Genomic DNA, 15915 nt, shown 5'->3' with positions numbered 1-15915 from the left:
GCGAAGCAAGGACTTTTAGGTTGAGGCTCCATTAATGTGTTCTCAAATCACTGGATATTTCGTCCGATGGAGGAACAACAACTTTTAGCATTACACATTTGAGGTATTTTAGATGCCAAGTCTTTCATTGGATTACATTTACTTTTTAGATTGCATTTTTATAAAACGCCTTTTTCTTACAATATAAACAAAAACACAAGACAGAGCAACAGTATGTTGGTCATTTACATTTTTTATTAAATCTGTCAGGGTGTTTTAGACTGTCTCCTGGATAGGGGGCTCGTAGCCATCGGCCCTGTCCACCTTGGCGCCTGTGTCGTCAGCGGAGGTCTTAACAGCGCCACTAGCACCGCCCTCACCGTGGAGTTCCATCAGTTTGCCCACTGCAACAGAAAAAACGTTTTAATAAAAATAGACAAGATAACAGTATATGTAACTGGATGTTTGAAGTCAAACGGCAATGATGCTGCAAGGATGTTTCCCCCCCATCATGCGTCAAACCCATTCAAGATTTTAAATGAACCCCCATAACCTGGAAACCAGCCCCACCAATGCAAACAAAGTTCATTCTTGCATACAATCAATGAAAACGGCATGGTTTCCTTGTATGGGAACATCAGGTGATCTCAATGGGTATAATCAGGCGATCATCTGAGACCGAAACAGTTTTTCATCATGCGTTCCCACAGGTGGTGGAAAATGAAAACCCAGAGGCACAACCAGTGCTAAAGCGGTGTGTAACTTACACTCAAACTTGGGCTTCTTGAGCATCTTGACCTTGCGGACGTAGACGTCATGGAGGGGGTAGATGGACTGGCAAGCCTTCTCAATGTCCTTACCAACGCTGTCAGGGATCCTGCAACACAACCAAATACACAACATAGTTAATATTAACAAAACATTTTGACTAAAGTCTACAAACTGGCTCGTCTTAAAAAAACACAAGGAAACTTGTAAAAATACAAACATCTTGTAAAAATAAATTACAGATGCCACTTTCTTGACAATATGAGAACAGCTATAAATCTTATCAGCAAAAATCAAGACTTTCTCTATGATAACCTAAAATGTTAAGGGTGTTGCCAATTTGTACTTTAACGCAATTTAATCACCACTGTCAGAAGCTCAACATAACCATGTAAAGATGTATAACATAAAAAAGAGTTGCCATTGTTTGTTTAAAAAGAAAAATCTACTAGAAACTGCACGACTTACATTTTGTTGACGACTTCCTTCAGGTCGTTGGTCTGGACCTCACGGGTCATGATCTCCATCATCTTCTTGCGGATCTGACGGACCTGCTGGGACTGGGCGTATGAGGTCTTTCTGATCTGGTTGGTGCGCTTCTTTGTGAAACCCACGCAGAACAGACGCAGAAGGTAGCCGTCGGTGGTCTTCACGTCCACGTGGGCTTCGATCATGGTCTGAAAAACAAAATCAATCCTTGGTACACTTCAAAGGGAACATGTTTACCCAAACAGTCTCCAGCTGTCACATTTCAATTTGTGATTGTCACAATACCAGAAATGAAGTAGTTCAGACTAGTAGAAGTCCACAAGTCTGAATACCTATCAGATACCATGGTTAAAAAATAAACTTCTAATCCCAACTAATTAAAACACTACCACAGTTTGGATACTGTTTTGGTAGCAAGAAGCTAAAATTACCTATTTGATATTCATTTTAAAAGAGTGAAAAAAATTTGATTTTAAAATGTAGTTTACATTTAGTTTTCCAAATTGTTTTATTGAATAGAGCCGGTCAATTGTAAGCTGACATTTCGGTCGCAAACCGGACCATTTTGTCTCAAGCGCCAATGGTCCTGCTGTAGTCCTTTAAATATTTACATTGACTTGGTATCAAAGTATTGGTTCTTGTGTCATAACCAAATGCATGGTACACATGTCCCAGCTTTCCTCAAAATATGAATTCCTCGTCCACATGTCACACTTTTAGCCACCTTTTGTTCACAAAATATTTTATTTTTTATAAAGAAAAATGCATGTGAAAATACATTCCTCATTTTCAGGAGCAACCAAAATGATGTTTTAATTTTATTGTGAGCTCCTTGAGTATTGACATGAACAGAGCGTTTCCTCCATGCTGATGGACTCTCCTAGCTGTGCTTTAGAAAGTTAAAAACGCAACATGGACAGTTTGGTCAACCATCCTCAGCCATTATCGATACATCAGCACATGGTGCAGGTATCCTTGTCCGTTTTATTAAAATGATAAAGACCTGACAATTAACCTTATACTGCGGAAAGGATTAACCTTTCACAGGGCCAGTTATTGAATCTCAAGCATTTGAGGAGGAATATAGGTGAAATAAAAATGCATTTGGTATTCATTTTCCAAAGCCCATGCAGTACTTCTCATAAAACCCATGATCATTACCTGCCATTTCTTGACCATGGAGCACATCTTGTCACGGGTGAGGTCCATGCCGTGGAAGTTGGTGAGGCAGTTCTTGCCCTGGACATCCTCAGTGATGAGTTTGAACTTGCGGAATGCCACCTCGTCGTTCTGAAGATCAGCAAGGCTCACCTCGAACACACGTCCCTTAAGACCATCTGAGGCGATTCCTGGGGGGGGTGGCAAAACACAGAATTAAAAAAAGAGAATATGTAGGAGTGAAAGAAAATACCTAAAACATGATTTAAAGTCTATACAACCCTTACATGTATTATTACTGTTCTCATGCATCCCGCAACCAAATATAGATAGATATTTTATTGATCCAAATTTGGTAAATTATTTAGATTGCATGGGACAGCAATTATGAGGCAGCAGCATGTTAATGCACATAGACTTACTGGTTCCCTGAGTCCTGGAGACCAAGGTCTTGCCAAGATTGCGGATGTTGAACATGGCAGGAGCCTTGACATCATACCAGTCCTTCTTGGAGAAAGGGTCAACACTGCAGGAGAGAAGAAACAAGCATTTAGAGCAAAACTATTTTCCACTAACAACTCACAAACGAAATAGTGCTCAGGCCACACTCACTGTTAGCTTAGTGGCTAAGCACGCACGGCAAAGGACACTGTTCTCGTAAGCACCGTGGAGGATTTACTTACATTTAATTTGGTCACCAGTGTTGGCAATACCCTTAACGTTGTTGTGATATCGCTAAGACACTCTGTTAATTCCTGCAGTATTATTAACCGAATTAAATAACATTTAATATTTGGCGTGTAGCTGCCATGTTGATAGGTAAGCTAATATTGGTCGGCTAATTCCATGCTAACATGGAGTAGCCTTTAGCAAATATCACTACAAACCTCAGCTCTACAGCTAAACTGACAGAGCTCTGTGAGATTTAATTAGCCCCGCATAAGAAATACACAAGTCTGACTTAATCAACTGAATTATAAGAGAACAGCAAAGCGACTACTACAAGGGAGAGAGCATGTTTCAACTCATCCAGCGCCACAAGAGGCCGGTGACGACGAGACTAGCACAGTGGCTCGGCGACATCCATCTAATATCTGCTTCATCCTTCAGATTTTTTTCACCAAATTAACTACAGTGAATGTACAAAGCAAGTTTAGTGTAAAGATGTGAGAATGTGCTACTTACATCTTCTTTTTGGCACCTTTTTTGCCTCCTTTGGTCAGTCTCTTATTCTTGCCGACTGCCATGTTGGCTACAGGGAGTGAAAGAGGAGGAAGGACGGTAACAACGCGAGACTTAAAGAGCTCGAATCCGGTCGTGAGATTTGTCTTCTCTCGCGAGGACTTGTAGTTTTTGTTGGCGCCCTCTGCTGGTCAAATGATATTAACGGGGTATTAAGTACTTGTTTTTTTTATTCACAAGTGTAGTTAAATAGAAAGGCAATCTTCACAACAACAAATTGGATGAACATATATATGAAATATATAAAAAGGGTTTATAAACTATATGATTGGTAAAGATTAAGCTGAACCAAACTTAACAATAAAAACAATAAAATAACCATACAATTATCAAAAATGAATCAACCTCATAAAGTAAAGGGGAAATAACTTACTTGCTGGTGTCTATGAAAGCAAATACATGTGGCTATTTTCAATGTTATAGCAACTGAAGATATCATTGTGAAATGTATAGTTTTATTCAGCTTATTCATATACTTTTAGCTGCATGGATATCAGATAAATAATATTATTAATCTGTTTTTGGAGAATCGATTAATATAGGACCAGAAAAAAAAACGTGTCTCTTAGTTTCTGAAATTCTATGACGCATAGGCGTACTTCAAGTTTGTAAAATAATAAAACAAATAAAACAAAAAGTGATTAAATATCACAATTATTGTCAATATTAATATCTTCAGCCTATACATATTACATTGTTACACCCTTCATTTGCCTTCACATGTCTAATATTGTATATTGGGTTTAACTGTTTTAAAGGTCTCCTATTATACTGTTTTTCATCAATATATTGTAGGCCTCAGATATAAACAAAACATGTCTCTGAAGTGTTTGGCTGAAATACCAAACAGATCATTGCAGCATCCCATAATCCCCTCTGTTTCAGCCCTGTTTCAAAAGGGCTGATTCTCTGTCTGTTACTTTAGAGGAAAATAAGGAGCCACTCCCCACGCCCCTTTGAGATATGTTTGGTTAAAAAGAACACAATGGTGCTCGAGGAGGATATTCAGGTGGGAGGTGTGTGGTGCAGTGGATAGAGCCTTGGTGTGGGGATCAGGGGGTCACAAGACACTTAACCCAAAATTAAGTAAAGTAAGTTGCTTTGGATAAAAGCATCTAACAAGTAACATTTACAGGTTTTTATATAAATGGATCAGGACAAAAAGAGAGGGGGTCTTTCTTCCTGAAACTTTCAGAATCTCTTTACACAGAGAGGGGACACATGTTTATTTATAAAATACATGAAAAAGTGGATTTTGCATAATAGGTCCCCTTTAAATGAAAATATAATAAGGCACCATCCTGATCTCTGAACAGGCTGAACCAGTCTCTAGGTGTGTACATTTGTCAAGCGGGTGCAGCTTGTTATTCACCCAAACTGTTATTGTAACAAAGGGAAGAATTTGTCTGTTGGTAAAATATATTCAAAGTAAAAAAAAAATCATGCACACTCACAACATGAATAGTGTGTGTTTATTCTTTAGAGTAACAATATTCGGATACATGCTGTACGTCTGTGCATACAATATTTGTTTTTAAATAATGGTTTATTTCTATTTGTATTTCGAGATGTTTATATTTTAGAATTGTTTATTTCTACTCTTTGAATTTGTTATTATGTGCAATGCCTTGTTTTGTTTTATGCTGCTGCAACAAAAACAATTCTCAAATTGGGATTAATAAAGTACATCTTATTTGAGAGGTAAATGTGTGTGTCCTCTTTTTTTTATCACCCATTTGTATTAACAGTTTTTGTTTTATCATAAAGTTCTGGTGTTTTGTTTTAACGAGCATCGATATTAAACTGATGTCTTGGAATAATCTCTAATCCTCATTAATGTACTGTTCTCTATGTTCAGTGTGTTGAATGCAATATTTACTCTGACACAAAAGAAAACTCTTAGTGCTCAGTGCTTTAATTACAGTCTTTGACAAAAAATAACTGAAAATATCATCGTCTGTTCACATACTTTCAAACAGAATGGCAGGAAGACTGCAAATGACTACAGTAAGACTTTGATATACCACCGAATGTCTCAGGCTTTGAGTCTCATTATTGCTGTAGAGCCCAGATAAATAATAGGACATGGTCAGTTTTCAATTCAAAGGTCAGAAGAAGCCTTTCAAAGTTTTATTTAAGGAGGTCTACCTTTGGGCTGCAGTGAACAAGTCTGCTTATTTCGGGTCATTACTGTGCATCAGAGACAAGGCCTGTGTCTCTCGGGTGTTGCTGATGGCTTCCATGACTCCCGAGATCCCTGAGGACTCAGATACACTTTACTGGGAGGAGGTCAGTGGTAACAGTGATGCCAGCTGCCTCTGTGGCAACAACACTCATAGTTGATCTTCCATGATGCAGAGAAGATATGAGGTAACCTGCATGAGCAGAGAAAGGAGAAGGCAAACCAATCACAATACAGGCAATTGTTTACTACAGATAATATCTTTACAAATGGTGTTTTAATTGGATTTCCTTCATGCAAACATGTATGGATAATACAGTGACTCATGTCTTCAGCTGTTTAAACATCTGACACGGCATGCGTTGTTGGTGATGATTTGGAATGGCAAGCAAAGCACACCTGTCACTAAGCTTTAATGTTTGGTTTTCACTGCCTCAGGAGACACCTGTCAATGTGCTGTTGTGCTGCAAAAAATTCTAAATGCTTTTATTGCAACTATAGATTTTCAAATAAAAATAATTTGTGTTGGTGCATAACAATTAAAGAAGTTCAAAAGTTAAGAGACAAATAAAAAATCTATCTATCTCTAAAAAAACATCTACAATAGGTAATAGGTAAAAAAAACATTAAGTATACAAAAAACATGTTTTTATTCTTCTGCCATTCTGCAGATCCCTCCAGGTTTTTTAGTAGGGTAAAACGTACCACGCTTTTTACTTTCTCAAGAGGTGCAATGAGAGGCTATGTTCCTTATTGCGGGACTGCTACTGAATATTAAAGCAATAAAATATGTACCTTTTTCGATACGAGTTGCCAGCATTAGGGTAACTTGCTTTTTTTCTATGACTAATCATTTTCACAAGTATTATTGAAGCTATTTATCTTATACAAATATTAAGTGTAAAACAATTGATCAGAGTAACTGAACCATTGATATTATTATGTTAACTGACTCTTAGTAGCACTGAAAAAAAATGTAGGTCAGTAAAACATGTTGTATCTGAAATGTAGTGGAGTATAAAGCTGCATTACATGTTAATATCAGTGGAGAAAGAAGTACTCAGTAACAAATATAATTCAAAAATGTAATATTAAAAAATGTTACTCGGGTAGGTAGTAGGTACAGAAGTATGAATGAGGTGGAGTACAAAGCAGCAGAACGTCAAACTCAAATATGTCGAACATTGAGTAAATGCATTGAGTTTCTTTCCACCACTGCCTCTGTATCCCGGTCAGGATGATGAAATATGAGTCGCTGAAACAGAATAGATCTGGAAGCTGTGTGGATTTTAGCTGAGTCCCAGCGTGTCGTGCTGTAAAGCCACCTGAGCCGCACACCTGCCAATGAGCTGAACACACTCAGCTCCGCACTGCGCATGTGCCGCTCACTCAAGAGCTACACTGTCATGGCGGTGACGAGCTGAAGCTACCGGGGTAAATCAGGAAGAGAATGCAGCGCAGCTGGGTTAACGTTGACATTTAAGCAAGTCTGAGGAGTTTAACCGGGAAGGATCGAGCTGTGTTTTGTCGACTTCCACCAGAGCTGCTGACAGACTCACCCCCCTTTTCCAGTTTGGGAGTGTTTAGCCTCTGCCAAACGCGCTACCTGTCAAGTGTCTGGACTCAGTTTCAATAGCAACTTCCACTGCTGCACGCAGGTATTAAAGTGACCGTATCCTTCTACAAGGGGGGAAAACAGGTTAAGGACGAGCCCTGCTTCACCTGCCCCCCCCCTCTTGTTACCTGCAGACTTCCTTGCGGCTTTGACAACATTCATCTATCCTTGTGGGATCAAGTTACGGACAAGGGAAGAAGAGGAGTAGTGTGGAGTGAAGCGGTGACATATCCCGCAGTGTCAACAGCTAACAACGGCTTTTTTGTGCCTACTTTCGCTGCAACTATTTTGAATGGGGAGGTTTGCTTTGTGTGCTTGTAGACTGTCAACAACTCAGCTGAAGGGGAGTTAGAGTCCTCTTTCTCTTTCTCCTTCTCTGCTCTGTCACCGTTTGGAGGTGAACAGGTGCCTTACCTGTGAACACCACCTGCCCCGTCCTTCCTTAGCAATGGCTAGCGAAGAGACAGCGGGCTCTGTGGATGCTCAGGACGGGACTCCAGGAGCCATGGCGCTCAACCCCAGAGTGCCTATCCGGGGAATAAAGATGAAATTCGGCGTGCTCGCTGGCCTGGTGGAAGTTGGGGAAGTTTCCAACCGGGATATCGTGGATACGGTGTTCAACCTGGTAAGCTGATTATGAGAGCTTTATAGGATAGGCCTTGAGATAACTCGCTGTCACCCTTTAGTAGTAGTACTGACAGACACATCTTTGAAAAGTCTGACATCATCCTCATCTGCATAACAAGTCGTTGATGATCTTGCAACACTAATAAATACTTTAGGAGCCAAAGTCTTACTGTATGTTGAGCAGCATGCGTTCTAATTACTTTGATTTGAAACGTATATTATTCATTCACTAAATATCATGGTTTTGTATTGTGACAATTTCAGTGCAAAAACTATAGGTTTACATATTTCTTATTATTCGTCTTTTTCATATACCTATTACAATTTTGTTCAGTTTTGAATGATCTTCTAACTGGCTATCTACACAAATAACATTACACACTTATCATAAACACAACCTACTTTTCCTCAGTGTTTAATTGAAGAAGACATGATGCTTTGTCAGGAGATTTAACCTGGCAGAAGAGCTGTTGAAGCAAATCAGCGGGGTTTTTTTGTGACACATTGAGGTCATGCAGAGTGTGTGTGTGCTTTATCTGTCTACTACCTGTTGTTGTACACCCTAAAGTCCTTATCCAGCTTTGTCTGTCTGCTGCACTAATAGCCCTTTGGCTGCCTGAGTTATGAAATGGCTTCGTAGCACCTGCACGAGAATGAATGAAACTACCAGTAACAAGGAAGTTCAGCGTGAAGGAGAGAGCATGCTCAAATGATTCTGGCTGTTAGCTGGGAGGAAAAGAGAGAAGAAGAGAGGTGGAGGTGTAACCAGCCAAACTGCTCTGTCACTGTGGCAACACAATGGAGTCCTTTTTTTTTTTTTTAGAAAAGGGAGGCTCATCCTCCATGTCTGTAGTCACAAAGTTTGCCCTAATACCAACCCCCACAGTGAACTGTAGTAAGGACACTTCTCCTCGTGTGGCTGTTTCACTACTAAACACAAAGCTATGACATAATCTAACCTTCAAGTCAACCACTGTGTGTCCTGTGCAACTAAAGAGCAGCAATACATTTTTAGCATTAACTACTGCTTATGTTTTTAAGTTGAGCTTTAGATGTTAACAGATATATATTTATAACGCTTTTCTTTATATTCCATTCCTCCTTTCTTGTGCCCTTACCTGAAAGACTACATGTAGTATGATTAGAAAAGGGCTTTATCTCAGAAACTAAAATAGCACAATCAAGTATTTGGTGTCTTTTGAAATCATGAGAAGTTGAATATCAAAGATATGCAGTTTACACAAATAATAATCACATGTTAGATATTTAAAACAATGTAAGTAATTGCAAAAATTGTGGCTTTTACTAATGGTAAAAACGTTTATGTACGTTTTTCATGTATATGCAAATGTTGATGAACAGATAGTTGACAGTGCGAACGTATGTCTGTACCAGATTTTTAAGGCAAACAAGTTTCAGCATTCACATGTTTTTGTTGTCAACTTATGAACAAGAGGTGGCTACTTTTACAATATACTATAGGCTTGTAGTACTTTTACAATATACTATAGGCTTGTAGTACTTTTACAATATACTATAGGCTTGTAGTACTTTTACAATATACTATAGGCTAGGGAATTCAGCTTTAGATGCAGATTGAGTAGCCTATGTTACTTCAAGTGTTGTTTCTAAAGTGAAACATTTATCATTTGTATTTTGTTAAGAGCTTATATTGAATTGCATTCTTGTTCACAAACTCTTTCCTTCTGTCATTTTTAGTGAGAGTCAGAAAAACGTTTAGATTTACGAGGGAGAAAATACGAGACGTATTGTTTTCAGGTGCACAGTCTAAACATGCATGGCTGTTTGACACTTTGAATTTGTTCTGACTTTTCTTGAGCTAGAAAGACAGCCAGGCATATTGACAGAAATATCAGCTGTGCCTGGGAGGCCATGTTCAGTATGGTCAGTGTCATTTTTGGCTTTGAGAGATCACATCATGCATTTAATTACGCTCATCACCCTCCACACTCTTCCTCTCATACCCTCCACATCCTCTGCTCCTTCAATTGAACGATAATTAGATTTACCGGAGAGGCCGGAGAGTGTCCTCTTTAGCACAATCTCATTTGCAGCCTTCGCCATGCTCAAGTCCTCCACTGCATCTGGCTGAATCCAACACCGTTTCCCCAGGAGGATTATTTTAACAATTCTAGTGTGACCTAAAACAGTATTTGTGATTACTCGTGACACATGGGCTGGAGCTATATCTCCAGGATTCGGTATTGCTTTAGTTATTTTTTTAAGCACTTCATTGTGCTTGCTTTGTGTTCACCTCCTATCTATCAAAGGAGCTATATGTCACACTTGCTATAGTACTGTATGTATGTTTCATTTGAAATCGAGAGGGGAGTTTAGAAAAAGAGGATTCACACCATTGTATGCCCCCTTTGTAATAACTAGCAGTTTAATATTTAAACTATTCCTAATATTTTTACATGAGAACATTGTGATATATGTGTATCACACAGCTGCACATAACTGTAGTTAAAAACTCATATTCTGCTACTGAGAGACGCTGTTTGCCTTGTCGTGGCACGCTGGGTCCTACTTGTCATGGTTGACAATATTATAGTCTTTTTTTAAGCAGAGCTAGTGCGCTGGAGGCAGTAAACTTTTTTCATTTCATATTGTTTGTTCATGCATTGAAACCAAGCACAGTGTTATTCACACTTCAAAATATACAGTAGCATGATTCTATGCATTTCCAATGACTGATTTTAAACGTAAATAAATGACTCGAGGTTTAAAAGCCTTTCCTGTACAGAACGGAAAGTTAGCTTTCACCTTAAACTGACCTTCTTTACGTTGGCTTGTTGTTTCCCAACACATCCATACACACCCGTATCGTTTTATAACAGGGCCCCAAGGGCTTATTTCTTTACACAATTTATGAAAATATTGGTTATTTTCTATAAATACATTCAATGAAAACATTATCACACAGCTGCACATATTTTGTAATAAAAAGCATTTCACCTTTTTAAGCAGCAATAAGCAATATATTCTACACTGTATCTAAGGACTAATGATAATATGAAAGGTTTACACTCAATTCCACTGGGAATCACTGCCCTACTTCACCACTGCAGTTTTCTATCACCTCATTGTTTAGTTTGTGATGACATCAAAACCATGCTGGTTCAGATAAAGCTCTCGGCAGCAGCTCGTAGGCCACGAGGAGATCACACCAGCTATGCTATTTAGCACAGCTCAGAGGTTTAGCATCTAGCAAGCCAGAGGAAGCATAGGGGATCTATTTCTGTCTATCTGTCATATTCAAAAATGGTCCAATGGTCACTTTTGTTTAGTTTGCCAACTCTTGAGAAATGTGCATCTCTTGTACTCGGTAAATGTTTGACTATTTTCCCGTGTCAAATGCTTACTTCATCTTTTCACACAGTTAGCATATACACTCTTTGTGTGCTATCCTTTTGCTGTAAGAAGCATCCTGCATTTTAACAGGAAGTGGCTTTGTTTTGTCTTCTTGGTCTGGTTAGCAAAAGATTATGCTAAAATCTGCAAGGAGCTGCAGAGTTGGGGTAATACTCGGATGTCATTTTCAGTTGACACTGAGATAGGGTTAAGGAACAGCTAGCAGAAAGTTAATATCATAGTACAATACAGTTTTCCTATTTCATACACGATGACACGTAATGAAATCTCCTTATACAGGCTCAACAATAAGGAGGGCTACTAAATCTAGCAACTGTTAAAAAAATAATAATTCTTAAACGGGTTGTTTTCCCACAGCTGATGGATTGGGCCTCTGTCTTTATTCACATTTCTGTTTTTAGATTTATTAAAAAAAATATTGACTCATGACAATTAACTTTATTGCGAGATAAGACTAGGATGAAGATTTTTACAATGCTAATCAAATGAAAGAGTGCAAAGGTCGGGGCATCAGCTCCCTTATAATAATCCTGTTAATGATAATAGACACAAATATCATGTATAACTCTTAACCATTGCAACGCTGCCTTCCACTGAGTGCAGTATCTGTAAACCATGGCCTAATGTACAGCTCTGAGGCTCATCATGGCTCGTCTGTCAGTGACACAGGAGATGGGGGGGGGGGTTTTGTTGTGTGGAATGTAACTTTGGCTTTACCTGAAGTCAAGGTCAGAGGGTTGACTGCCAGCTTTGTGGACAGCGGGGGAAACCAAATCTATCTGTGGACATATTCTCTTCATGTCTTAGTTTGTTGTTGGAAATATTGCTTTTAAGTAATATACGTTTCCTTTTCATTTCTACACTCCGTAAGAAAGGGCAATTACAACTTCTGTGTTTTGTAATGATTTGTCTCATATTTAATCCATTTAGGGGCTTAGACATCTAAGAATCCATGCCTAGGGCCTCACCAACCAAACTGTTTCTGTTCTATTACAGGACTTCATTAGAAAAAACGATCTGATGATTATTAACGTAACAATAATAGCTTCCTGACATCATTTTCTAATATTTAATAACTCAGTTATCCTGAGCAACTGATGATACATATAATTGCACTACCACTCAAAATACTGTTTATTAAATCTATATCCGGCTGTAGTTTAAAGATCCACTTATGTTTCAGGTTTGTAAATATTTGATGCTCTATGCCTGTATTAAGTTTCCTTTGGAAGGTGCAGAGAAAACACAGACACCTTGCTTTGTTCTGAATTCCTGTACCTCTACTTGTACCAAAGAGAAAACCTGGTTTATTTCATTTGTTCAGAATTATTTTAAGGTACGTTGGAGCTCACTTTAGCATCTTTTGCACTGATGTTGACACAAAGGATCCTCCTTTGAGAAGCGAGCTGTCATAAATGGATTTAATAGTTCCAAACGTCATCTTCCCAGTGCTTCTTAAAATAGCCTACTTAGTACCTTTTCTTACACATCTCTTCAGGCGAGAACGTGCAAAGTAACTGTGCTCTGGAATTAAAAATGTATCGGGTAGTCAAATCGCGAAATTGATTTAAATGGCTTTACTTTTGGTATCGGCACATCGGCGGAGGCTGTTTTTCCTGTAAATCTTAGCGATTTAAAAAGGGCTGCAGGGAGATGTGGAGATACGGCTGAAGAGAAGTTAACATGAAACCATTTAAACACCATACAAATAGGATATCTTCCCTTATCCAACCCTGGAGATGGGTTTTGTTGTAAATGTGCCAAGGTCTGGGTTAACTCACGGTTTAACAACTTCCCTGTTCAACCTTAAGATTAGAAAAAAGTAATTGTACATTTTGTGTGTGTGTGTACATAAGTGTTTAAGATTTAATCGTAAAGAGATATGTGGCCTGATTAGTAAACAAACACTGCATTTATGCTATAGTTATCACCCTGAGGATCAACATGGCGACTTCTTTTAGTTCCCTTCATATAAGGAATTCAACAAACGCACAAACTATCCCTTCAGTAGCACACAAAGGCTCGAGTGGTAGGCGAGCGAGGGCGATCCTCGTCCTCTCTCCAGGCGAGCTTTGCCCCCTCTGGCAGTAACAAAGAGCCCTCTAATCGGACACATGAATGAAACCCTATCTGCGTCTCTCTAATCTGTCGCATCATCCCAATTCCATGGTCACACCTTTTCCCTCCTTCTCCACTGAGAGCAGTTTGAAGCACCTGAGGGCCGTCGTCTTAATAAGCGCGACTCTGTTTACTGTGAATCTTTATTTTTAACTCGTTGTGTCTGCTTGTGACCTTTTTTATTTCCTTCAAGAAAAGGTCATTGTTGTGGTTGACATTTTGGCTTTAACGTCTTGTTGACATTAAAATGCAACCATACATTTGCATCTTAAGGGTGAGCACACAGGTTCGACTACCCAGCATACATTTTGTGACTGGTTCCAAAAGGCCTCTTCCTGTATGTCTGCTCTCTGCTTACCTTTATGGTTAGTCATTACTTAGCCCTCAAGCAGATCAGATAATGTAGCCACTACGCTTTAGCACCTGCTGTGTGACCGCAGACAGGCCTCAGGGTTCCACCATGTTTGAAAGAGAAGTGTGTCAAATGAGACACTGTAATGTCTTGGAAATATAAGATATTTGTTTGAGAAAAATGTACAGTCTATACACATTGTGGGGCTTTGCAGCAGTCGGAAATGACTGTGGGGTGGTATTTTCACAAATTGATTTAGTTTAAAGTAGCCCATTTCTCTTTGGACACTGTAGTTATGAAATACGTCAACCATGGCAATTTGGGGCTTAAATAATGAAACAGATTGTTTTGTCTGTTCTTTCTAATTGCAATAAGTCATGTTGTTGTAGTGTAAGGGTTATTGTGTGCTGCCTGTCACAGTATTGTAATCGGTTGCATTGTTAATGCGTGATCTTTAATGAATCATTTGCTTGAATTTGGTGCCCAAATTTGCCGACTAATTATTCAGTGCACTTATTCGAGGACTAATTGTTTTGTGCGTACAATTGGTAAACATGAACACAATACTTTTAATTTTTTTGACCAGACATGTTTTCTAAAGTCTTGTGTTTGAGTAAAAAATAGACACTTTTGTTTACTAGAAAGTTTGGTTTTGAAGCTGTTAGAATATTGCGAGTAAACCTTTATGAAAGTTGTTCTATGTTTTTCTTCTCTGTGGGTTGTTCATACTCATCTTTGGCTTTCAGTAAATCAACACGGTGATGCGTGTCTATTAACCAACGGAAGACCACATACTCTATTTGAAGTGTTCAACTTTAAGTTTCCTTTGAAACCTTACTGAGTGTTAGGTGAAGCCACTCCCAAAGAATTCCTCTGCATGTTGAAGTGTTAGTGACGTTGTTTTAAGGAACAGTGTAATCTTATTCCTGGCCAACATCTATCCTCTTAATGTTTCTTCTATAAACAGTGCCAGCTAACAAAGACATTAGCACACACTGTTTATGCTGGAGGAAGCTGGGACCAGGAAGTGTTGGTGGAAACTCTCATAGACAAAACAAATAATTAAACTTTGCCCGTATCGGCCTAAGGGGCAAACATGTAGACCATTACTGTGACATTGAAAGATATGCTAGATTACATTTTTGGATTTGGCTATAGTGCTATTCCTACATATAGTTACACAAATACCTTTTTTTAAAATATCAATACAATCTATGACAGAAAAAAGATCTGTGGATTATCCATTAACACACTTTTTCTGGAAGTAGATGATTGTGAGGAGGAAGATACTTCAGGCACACATCCAAAAGTCTGGGCAAACACAACTTTCTATCTATAATGCCAAAGAGAAATAAGACAATCTGTTGTTGTGCTTTTGTTTGTTTTTACAATTATGTTGAACCATCGGTTTTTAGTACTGTGTCATAATCATGCATGTATACTAGGGCTGCAGGATATTGGAAAAAACTGATATTGCGATATTTTCTTCCCCTGCGATATGAAAAAATACAGGGATTGAAGAAAAGACCGTTTTTTTTTTGTCCGCAAACCATCCTTTCTTGAACTTTAATGCTATACGATTGGTGTTATTTTTTTAACAATATTTAACCGGATGAAGGATTTTAGTCACGGATATCTGGATCTTAAGTTATCAGAGCAACAAGCTGAGCTAGCTCGGTTAGCAGCGCCGGACTGCTCTGGAGAAACACATGAAACTACTGTATTCAATGTTTTTACCTTTAATCTCCGTCCGTTCGCTTTGGAGATTTGATTGTGATTGGTGGTTTGGTGTGCATGCAGTATATGCAGTATGCAGAATATCGCGCATATCGCGATTATCGTCACGACACGATATATCGTGCAGCCCTACGTTTACGGTTAAAGTTCAGTTAAAACAAGGTAAAAGATGGATTCTCTGGTATTATTGTATTTTCAACTAATTTTAAATTAATCAATTTTTTAGGGTTGTAACAAGAGGCCAACATGTTG

At 38.7% G+C, this 15915-nt stretch overlaps 2 protein-coding genes across 6 annotated transcripts in view; one reads left to right on the top strand and one right to left on the bottom strand.

Moving 5' to 3' along the window:
• Positions 1-214: 214 nt before the first annotated feature.
• Positions 215-3734, bottom strand: rps3a (ribosomal protein S3A). The gene is made up of 6 exons (XM_079689399.1): positions 3580-3734; positions 2817-2920; positions 2398-2585; positions 1216-1424; positions 747-856; positions 215-383 (listed from the first exon to the last, which is right to left on the bottom strand). The coding sequence occupies exons 1-6, from the start codon at positions 3639-3641 to the stop codon at positions 256-258; spliced, it is 801 nt and encodes a 266-aa protein (XP_079545525.1). The 5' UTR covers positions 3642-3734; the 3' UTR covers positions 215-255.
• A 3480-nt stretch (positions 3735-7214) lies between these two features.
• Positions 7215-15915, top strand: part of lrba (LPS-responsive vesicle trafficking, beach and anchor containing) — a 189991-nt gene continuing 181290 nt past the window's right edge. For all 5 annotated transcript variants that reach the window (XM_079656844.1, XM_079656847.1, XM_079656846.1 and 2 more), the window contains exon 1: positions 7215-8058. In XM_079656844.1, the coding sequence (XP_079512970.1) occupies positions 7882-8058 (177 nt within the window). In that variant the 5' untranslated portion in view covers positions 7215-7881. The remainder of the gene's footprint in view (positions 8059-15915) is intronic.

Source organism: Notothenia rossii (assembly GCF_949606895.1).
Source record: "Notothenia rossii genome assembly, chromosome: 1".
Classification (NCBI taxonomy): domain Eukaryota; kingdom Metazoa; phylum Chordata; class Actinopteri; order Perciformes; family Nototheniidae; genus Notothenia; species Notothenia rossii.
Note: the sequence above shows the minus strand (reverse complement) of the source record. Positions and strands in the feature narration are given on the sequence as shown.